General features: G+C 43.7%; 1 protein-coding gene across 1 annotated transcript in view; it reads left to right on the forward strand.

The window, feature by feature from the left end:
- GGT6 (gamma-glutamyltransferase 6) overlaps window positions 1-2361 on the forward strand; it is a 119063-nt gene extending 116702 nt beyond the window's left edge. The window contains exon 4 of the mRNA XM_063453537.1: window positions 607-2361. Coding sequence (XP_063309607.1) covers window positions 607-1823 — 1217 coding nt within the window. The 3' untranslated portion in view covers window positions 1824-2361. The remainder of the gene's footprint in view (window positions 1-606) is intronic.
- The last annotated feature ends 8158 nt before the right edge of the window (window positions 2362-10519 follow it).

Here is a 10519-nt window from a genome sequence, read left to right on the forward strand (position 1 = left end):
TCCTGCTTCCCATGCTGCAGTTAGCCAGGCCCCTGCCGCACGCTAAGCTCCGCCCCACCGCAAAAAATATTTTTTTATGATACTGGCCGGCCATGTGTGAGCTGTGCTGGCCGCCTGGCTCCCCCTGCTCCCATGGGGTCCTGTGTGGCCGCACAGCTCACACATGGCTGGCCGGGATCACAGGAGCATAAGCAATGATTAGGGCTGTCAGCCCAGCCCCAGGTGCCGCGGCCCACCGGGAAATTTCCCGGTATCCCGGTGGGCCAGTCCAGCCCTGAGCTGAAGTGGTAGAGGTTAACACAGTAAAGGAGTTTAAGCATGCGTGGGATAGGCATAAGGCTATCCTAACTATAAGATAAGGCCAGGGACTAATGAAAGTATTTAGAAAATTGGGCAGTCTAGATGGGCCGAATGGTTCTTATCTGCCGTCACATTCTATTTTTCTATCCTCTCTGACCTTGAAATAACAAACCATTCCCCAAACATTATTCCCTCTGACCTTAAAATAACCAATAATAATCTCTGTGCTACTATTATTACTTAAGAAATTACTACAGTAACAAAACATTCTTGCTTATTTATGTGTTTTTTTTGTATTGATCTTAGGAGGTATTTTCTCTTCCATCTATTACAATGGGATGGCTTCTGTCCTAAATGCTATGCCCCAAGAAGCTTCACCAACAAAATATGGCATTCCACACCTTCTCCAGGGTCTGTGGAGTCTTCACCAGAAACATGGCCGCAAGCCATGGTCTCAGCTTGTTAATTATGCGGTTCAGCTAGCAAAGGAAGGTTTTCTGGTGGATGAGGTACTGGCAGCGTCTCTGAAAGAAAAACAGCAAACTGTCAAATCATCTATGGAATTATGCAATCTCTTCTGTGAGTCCAAAAACACCCTGAAAGGTGTAGGAGCTACTGTAAGAAACCCCACACTTGGCCATGTTCTGCAGCAGATTGCCACCTCTATGACTGACCATATGCTTCCAACTGCCGTCATCCAGAGTCTGCTGCATGATCTTGATGCAAGAGACAAGGATACATTCTCTAATGCTATGTCTAAGATAGAGCTGAAAGTAGAAGACCCTATAGAATTACACTTTGAAGGAATGACGCTCTATTCAACCCCCAATCCAACTGCTGGTAAGATACTAAGCGATTCTCTCCAAGAGACTTATCATAATAAGTCTGTACTTGAGGGTGTAAGATCAGATACTTCCATGTACAAAGCTTACCACCTTCTACTGAATACCTCAATAATCACTTACACCAAAAGCGGGGTCAGGCCCAGAGACTCCCCAACCACCATTCCCACTGAAACTCTGCCACCTTGCTCTCCAGCCCCTGTTGGTAGCACTATATTGATAGCCAGTAAAAATGGCAGTGTCTTTGTAATGTCCCTTTCACTCAACAGCACTTTTGGGTCGGGATTTGTCTCTCCATCCACAGGAATCCTCATGAGTGACTTTGCATGTGGCAGCGAGAACTTGTGTCCAAAGTTCTGGGCTTCACCCTCAGTGCTCCTCGGAATGGAAGAGGAATCCCTGGGGTTAGGAGCTACCGGCAGCAGTTCTATTCCCTTTTCACTGGCTCAAACTATCTTTAGCTATGTAACTCTGAAAAAGAACCTCACAGAGTCTGTCCATGGTACTTTGCTCAGGTATGGAAATGCAGACTCCTGGCACAAGTATTTTGGTCTTGTGGAAAGGAAAGAAGAGCTGGTAAATGGAGAATACCCTGTGAGCACGATTGTTGTGGATGTTCAAGCAGAACATGTACACGTGGCGACATCGCTTGGCCCTTGCTGTTATTCCGAAGGATTTTAAATGCTAAATCTATTGTATTTATGGACTCATCCATAGTGACTGTTAAAATTCTGTCTCTCTCCTTTTTTTATGAATTGTATATGGTTCTTGGACATGCCAGTTTTGTTATAATTACAGAATGTTTTGTAGAAACCCCATGCGGTGTCTTCATCACCAGTATCATTCCAATATTATATTTCCATAGACAATGCTTGTTGGTCAGGGACTGGCTTGTTCTCTACATTTAGACTCCTCAAGTAGGTGTATCGTATGGGAATCAGACCGTGATCTCCATTCAGACACACAGGGAGTTAAAAACACACACACCAAAAAACACTAGCCACAAAGTTGAGTAAAAGTTGCTTTAATCTTTTGAATGCAGCATCATTAAATGCGGAATAAAAAAAAGTATGCACAGAGTACAGCACTGTACCCAAAGCCATAGGTTTAAGGGTAGGGTTTTGGATGAGGGGATATGAAGGTAAAGGTGCCCTGAAAATGCTGAGCACTGTAACCCTTATCACTCACAGGCAAATCACGTGGTTCGTGTCCACAGCTCAATGAAATAGAAAAAAGTATAGGGTCGCACTCAGTCACAACAATTAAACACAGGGTGCTACTGAGCATAGGTCAGCAAAGAACCCCAAGGAATATATGCAAATAGAAAAAATCCCAGGCACTCACTGTGATCTGTGATTGTTCTCCAGGCAGATTTATTGCAATAAATGTGCCTGGAGAACAATCACAGTGAGTGCCTGGGATGTTTTCTATTCACAGCTAAATGAAGACTGATACACTCACCAAACTCAACGTTCTTTCAATGATACTCCAACTGTACCTTAACAGAACCCCTTTAATCATCTGTGTCCTTTTCTGGATTAAGGATTTTATAAACACAGCATCCTTAACAATCATCCTATTTTAGGGTGCTGTGTAACCCTATTAGCTACACAATGCTGTCTGCAAAATCTTGTGCTTATAAACTCTATGCCAAAATGGTATGATCCACTTCCATATCACTGGCTGCCATACACAGAGCTACAGTAAGCCACCGAGTGGGTCATTCTATTTAGGAAGATTGTCCTGATGACAGACTCTCATTGTCCCTTAAGGAGTCAATGCACCTTTTTAACTACCGGTAACCAATGTTAATGAAATGCATGTACAAAGGTATCTCCAGGAAGAGGGGAGATGGAATGAGAGTCAGAAGATAAACTCAGGTACTAAGATGAGAAGTTCTCCATTCATACACGAGGAGGGTTATTTACTAAAGTGAGAATGTTTGGGAATTCAAAATGAACTTCAAATTTAAGTCCAAAGTCGCAAAACTAAAGACCAATTTCGAGACTTTTCTAATACAACAGTTTTGGTCTAAATATTGAAATTTGAATACATTTTGTAAGTGAATAACTCTTGCAGATGACTATGGAGAGGATGGGGCAAAGCGGGGGAATTGGGAGATGATCTATATTCAGACTCTTGGCTACCCCCACGTAGAGGGAAAAAGGGAAGTCAAATAGAAGATGTAACGGATCGACGGGCACCCCGACTGGGTACCTCCGTTGATGGATGCTCCTAGCGCTTCCTGAGGACTCCAAGCACTGCAGCAGACACCACAACCACCGAACCGGAGAAGCATGCGAATGCTCTCAAGCATATGAATGCTGTAAACAGCTGAACAGGAAAAGCATTCAATCAGCTTACACTCCTGGCAATCAGCATACAATCCAATTCCCCCAATAACGAGACGACACTTCGTTTTGAGGTCAAAGCAGAACTGACTGTACTGGCACATACAGCCTCTTTTATTCACAATCCACAAACATAGTACTGCCCACAGGGTTTTACAGCACAACCAATCAATCCGTACAATACACACAGACACTCCCACACAAAATCCTCCCCTCTGCCTGTGATATGATTACTAAACACAATGGGTAATATAATTATCACAGGCAGAGAAATGCAGTTTTTACAAAATATTAATAACTTCCCAAATATACATGCCACAAACATAAAAGCACACTTTAATTATAAACATAGTGAAAATTCAGACAATTCCATCCAGGGGTTAAAAAGTTAGCTGGAGGTCCCTTTTTGACCGACCACAAGCACATTTTCATGCCCAAAAGAGTTCCAGAGAATCAGGCTGTGCGGTCGGTCTATTTCCCATGTTAAAGTCCGTTCAAACAGACGAACGACAACCATTTGAATTGTCGAATGCATTGAAGTCTGGAGAAGGTAAAACTTCAGCTGAATTAAAGATGGCCGCCACCACGTGTTCGTTTGTCGAATGGCGGTGTTCTATGAAATTCCCCTACCCCGTGAAAATCCCCTACCCTCATCACTTCCGGTGAGGTGACTCAGCTGGATCCTGTGTTGCACATGCGTGCTAGCACTCCTGCTACTCCTCCACAGCCAGGTCCTGGGAGGTAAGTAACACAGCCAGGTCCTGGAAGGTAAGTAACACAGCCAGGTCCTGGAAGGTAAGTAACACAGCAACACAGCCAGGTCCTGGAAGGTAAGTAAAACTAGTTTTACACTTTCATTATAGTTAGTGCATTCACTAAGCTTAGGCACACGGGACATTTAGGGTTAAGTGAGGGTTCAAATTAGGGTTAGGTAAGTGATTGTAACCTCTCTCACTGTCTATTCTTACCCTAACCCTTGGGGTAAGGGTTAAAATAAAGTGTGAAAAAGCACAATTTATAGATATTCCCCTAATGTGAAATATCACTAAATGTGAACAAGTCCCTAATCCTAACCCTAACATTAACCCTAAATGTCCCATGTCCTAAGCTTAGTGAATGCACTAACTATAATGAAAGTGTAAAACTAGTTTTACTTACCTTCCAGGACCTGGCTGTGGTTCTTACCTTCCAGGACCTGGCTGTGTTGCTTACCTTCCAGGACCTGGCTGTGTTACTTACCTTCCAGGACCTGGCTATGGAGGAGTAGCAGGAGTGCTAGCACGCATGTGCAGCACAGGATCCAGCTGATTACCCTCACCGGAAGTGAGGAGGGTAGAGGATTTTCACGGGTAGGAAAAATTGATAGAACTGCGGCCCCCAGCGGTCGGCAATTTACCTACAGCAGGCTCCCAGCCTGGAAGGTAAATTGCCTGCACGCTTCCACTTCTGGGTGGTCCGCCTGTGTGGTACTTGGTTTGTGGTGGAATCTCAGTAAAAATAAATTTACTAGGACAAGATTGCCACATGGTATGTGCACTTGCATATGTTGATGTATCGGTCGGTTGGTTGCACGTAGCTAAGATACAATCAGTAGTGTAAGGAGCATATGTAGGAATACAGGATATACGAGTATTTCCCCTCCTACATTGTGCTGGGAAAGCCATGTGGTCAAACAGGAATTTAGTCTCTATTCGGTTGATTAGATAAGAGTATGTGTAGGTTGAACTGATTATGGGAGGAGCTACATGCCTATATAAGGGACCTACACTGGATGATCAGGACTCAGACTTTGCTGTTTTTTGGTGACATTAGTCCCTCTGAGTCCCGGTCGGTGAATCGAATAAAGAATCTCTTCCTTCCTGAAGAAACCTGTGTCCATCTCTCTGTGCTTGGCTTCCGTCAGTTTCTCCGGTATCAGGTTCAGTAAGCCCCATTTACTGAACCAAGTGGGAGAAAGACAGGAACACAGTATATTAACAGTCTGGGGACACTGGGGACAAAGTCTTAAAGGAGCATTGTCCCAAATAAGTCTGGGGACACTGTCTTAAAGGGGCATTGTTCCCAAAAGTCACAGTATGTCCCCAGATGGTTCTTAAAGGGCCAGCAGCAGCATAATAAAATACAATATGCCCAAATACTGTGTTTAAAGGGCCAAATCTCCCAGGGGCCATAGTCAGCAGTCAGGAGGCTGGCAAACAGGCTTCTCTAATGCCCAGTGGCGAGGTTGGTTTCGCCACAGAAGATTATCTCTGCACCCTCTGTAGGGAATCAGATGGAATTACTTGAAAGAGAAATGGATGTGACACTACGGTAAGTGGACTGGAATGTGTTCTCAATTCAGAAATGAGTAAATTATAAGGTTAGGACATTCTTATTCCCATATACTATTTCCCTGCAGATACACTGTTTTTTGTTTTCACTGAGAAATCAAAAACCAAAAAGGGGCAATAAAATACGTCTAAATTACACCAAAGTGAATGTAATGTGAATAGCATTTAGACAGAGTTGAATATGAGCGGAGAACAAAATTAAAGAAAATAAATCTGGAAAATGCAGTGTGTATATATAGTGCAGTGCAATAAGTACAAAGGGATACGTGGGGGAGGTAAAAAAAAAAAACCTCACTAGATGAAAATGCAGGCATATCTCTCTCACGAAAAGGGTAATAACTGTACTGTGCAATGGCAATCTTCCAAAATTCCACACATTTATAAATACTATAATGCACTTACAAGACATCAGATGGTATGACCCGTGGAGATATGCTGTCATACTGATACCGGAGAAACTGACGGAAGCCAAGCACAGAGAGATGGACACAGGTTTCTTCAGGAAGGAAGAGATTCTTTATTGGATCACCGATCGGGACTCAGAGGGACTAATGTCACCAAAATACAGCAAGTTCTGAGCCCCGGACAATAGTGCAGGCTCCTTATATAGGCATATAACTCCTCCCATATTAAGCTCCACCCGCACATTCTCTTGACCAATCAATACAAATAAGAATTAACTTCCTGCTTGACCGCATGGCTTGTCCAGCACAATGGAGGAGGGGAATACTACATCCTGTATTCTTGCACATGCTCCGTACACTACTGATCGTATCTTGCCTCGTGCAACCAACTGATCGATACGTCAGCATATGCACGTACACATGCCACGTGGTAATCTCGGCCTACTAAATTTATTTTTACCGAGATTCCACCACATTCCCCCCTTTGATGCCTCTTGATATTTCACAATTACTTGAGGCATCACTTAACCTTAGTTTGCATACACCGCAAGTTACCTTGAACCAGACCAGACTTATCTTATGATGTGAATCTTCAACACTCATCTTCCTGCATTGGTTCTCCCTGATCTAGAGCCTTATATTTATAAATTGCCATTATCTGTGCAGCAGCCTTCCTCTCTGCTATATTTTCTATCAGGCTTTGCACAGACCTAACTACTAAGGGTATAAGACACGGCAGGAGTAGACACAACATTAAAATCAGTAGGACTCCACCTACCACTGCCTTAAGCCCTCCAAACCACTCATACCAGCTACCAAACCAACTGCTTGGATTATACCCTTTCCATACCTGAGTAGGCACATGCGCTAGTTTAACCATATGGCTAGTAAGCTCAGCTATTGCTTGCCCTTCGTCATCTATTTGAAGACAGCAATTGCTCAGGTTAAACTTCCCACATACACCTCCCTCTACTGCCAATAGGTAATCCAAGGCTAATCTATTTTGGTATACTGCTGTCCTCATCCTGGTATTATGCTTCGCTAGAAGATTGAGCGCTTGTGATGTCTCGTTAGTAATGATCTCAACCACCGCCTGTAATCTTATAATACGGTTGAGCATATAAATTGGGGTTCTATAACCAAAGGTACCATCCTCTGCCCACGTGGCTGGCCCATAGTAATCTATAATACGCTGGGGAGGCCATTCATTATCTTCCCAGGCGCCTATCTCTATGGGTCCCCTTTTCTTCCTATGATTCACATCATACACTTTAACACCTAAAGTCTCACCTGTTTCAATAGGTAACAAGAAGAAGGATGGTTTGAGCATACCCAACACACATGCCCCTTCCCAGTCCTGTGGCAACTCCGAATAGGCTTTCTTACCACAGATCCAGTACAAATTTGCTGGGGCTCTCCAGGTAGATGTGATGGATAGGTCAAACCACACATCCTTTAAATTGGCGTATCTAGCAAACGGGTTAGATGGTTCTGAGACATTTGAAGCCGACCACCAAGTTGTATTCTTCATATCATCATCATAAGCTTTTTGCCCTAGACAAGTTAATTCTCCTACAGAAGTATTATACATCATTCCTTTCCTTGCTATGCAAACATAACCTATGATGGAGGTCTTTAATCTCCACTCAGATTTACCTCTAACACTCATATGATAATCGGCTTGTGTAGATATTAATTGGTCAACTGCCTCAGAACCGGACATTACCTCCTTTGCTTCCCAAGGCCATTGGTCTCCCATGTTAGTACCTCCACACACATAGCAGTTGGTAACATTAAGACTACCGGCAATACTCTCGGCTAAATCAATAAACAGGTTTTTAGCATTATGGGGGATCTTATTATCTATACTCATCTCTTCATAAAAGGAATGGTATACTTGATGAGTCTGGGAGGATACCGTATCAGTCTCTATCCCTATAAACAATACTGTCCCAGGATCTAAACCCGTCCCATATATTTGAAACCCAAATAAATTACCATATTTATCTAAGAAGGGTTATTTATAAGTATATGGATGGGATTGCATTCCATAGACTTACAGTATGGATTGGTAGGCAACTTAGTCACAATCATGTCCTTGTCTACTGTCTGTCCCCAAGTTGCCCACCCCACACAAGACCAATATGGGCAAAAGTTATAATCTCTATTTGGGCATCTAGGACTCACATATTTATTTTTACTACTGGGACAAATATATTTATCATTAGACCCATACGTCCTCTCCCATCTAAGATCCCCACATACATTCCACGGCTTTCTACCACTTGATATCGCCTTACATGCATCAAATAGCAGAACACCCGAAGAATGTACGGATTCTAATACCGTCTTATTAATTAGGGTCCCCTGAGGATCTCCATTCCTGAGAGTCAACCAAATTGTACGAGGTTGATACTCTGGACTAAAGCATTTAGGTTCTCCTACTCCTAAATGGCACACACTATATTCTATATTTAGGTATCTACATCTTGATACATCTCCTTTACACTCGTATTGTGAATGCCAAATTAGGGTTTGGGAAATATGGTTACCTGTTCTTGTAGTCTTAATGCATACCTCACAGCTAGGAGTGTCGGTACCTCTACCTTCCTGAATATAAAAATACACATATAAAAACATTTGTAACGGAGCTCCGTGTACCCCGACCGAGTACCCTCCGTTGATGGATGCTCCTAGCGCTCTCAGAGGACTCCAAGCACTGCAGACGACACCACAACCACCGCAGACTCCACAACCGCCGTAGCTTAACTGGAGCCGCGCCGTCTTCCTTCCACCCTGGATCGGCTTCTGTCCTCCAGGACCGTGTGGGGAAGACCTCTCCTCCAGGAGAGCGTATCTGGAACAAGCTCTTAAAAGAGCTAAGTGATTAAGAGCTCAGGGGAATATGCAGCGCATAGCAATCCCCAGTGTGATATAGCAGTTCCCTCCAATAACGAGACAAGGCTACGTATTGAGGGTCAGAAGAGGTCTGAGGACTGGAACACCCAGCCTGCTTTTTATTAGGATCAGGTACATACAGGACACTCCCAGGGGGAGGATGAAATTGACCAATCACATGCATGGTGTGGCGAAACCAACTTCGCCACTGTGGGCTGGAGAAGCCTGGCTGCTAGCCTCCTGCCTTGCGACTATGGCCCCAGGACATATTGCACTTTAAAGACTATATTTGCGCAGATAATAATTTGTATTGCTGCTGCTGGCCCTTTAAAAGCAGCGATGGACATATTGGAACTTTTGGGACTACTGTACCTTTAAGACTGTGGAACGTAGTACAGTAATCCTGCCTTTAATACTTTAAATGTCATGTATGTATTGTTGTATGCAGTTAACCTGGGTTATATATATATATATGCAGCCTTCATCTGATTGTTCGGTAGAATCACTCCATTCATTGTATTGAGGAAACTACCGAACAACCAGACCACCCAGGATTAAGTGTGCCTCCAATTACCGTTTGCAACAATGTTGCAAACGGGTAATTGGCAATCATGTAATGTGTTCTGTGTCCTCTGGGTGGCCGCCATTCAGGAAACCAACACGTGGCGGCGGCCATCTTTAACTACCGAACAGCGGTGTTTTGCCGTCGAGTGTCTGGAACTGAAATCGGACACTTGACTAGGCAAACACCGCTGAGACCTCCATACTTCCAGAAATTCGCATGGAAACTACCGAATGACCCCCCGTTCGGTAGAAAGAACCCCACAAACAAGGGAATTCATTCAAACCCTCTCCAGGCTCTATAACAGGCAATTCGTCTGTTTTCATTCCCTTGTTTGTGACCGACCGCAGGGCCAAAATGCATGGAACTGTTTTCGGATACTTTACCCATGCGGTCGGTCAATACTTTAAAGTTCCATAACTCCTGAACCATTTATCCGAATGGGCTGATTCTTGCATATGTTGTCCCCCTGAATAAGGGCTATCAGGGGATACCTGTTTTGGAGGTGTAGCATATGTATTTGGGGTACATCCAGGAATTGGGGAAAAAGGTGTACAGTATAATTGTGTTAAGTGTTAATCTAAGGGGAGGAAATGTGTGGGAGGTACATCCATGTGATTGGTTAATTTCATCCTCCCCCTGGGAGTGTCCTGTATGTACTTGTTGGTAATAAAAGCCAGACTGGGTGTCCCAGTCTTGAGTTCCTGCTTAACCCTCAAAATGAAGTGTCGTCTCGTTCTTGGGGGGGATTGGATTGTAAGCTGACTGCCAAGAGTGTAAGCCGATTGTATGCTTTTCTTGTTCAGCTGTTCCAGTTCGGAGTGTTATTTCG

This window comes from Pelobates fuscus, chromosome 5, assembly GCF_036172605.1.
Source record: "Pelobates fuscus isolate aPelFus1 chromosome 5, aPelFus1.pri, whole genome shotgun sequence".
NCBI classification, from domain to species: domain Eukaryota; kingdom Metazoa; phylum Chordata; class Amphibia; order Anura; family Pelobatidae; genus Pelobates; species Pelobates fuscus.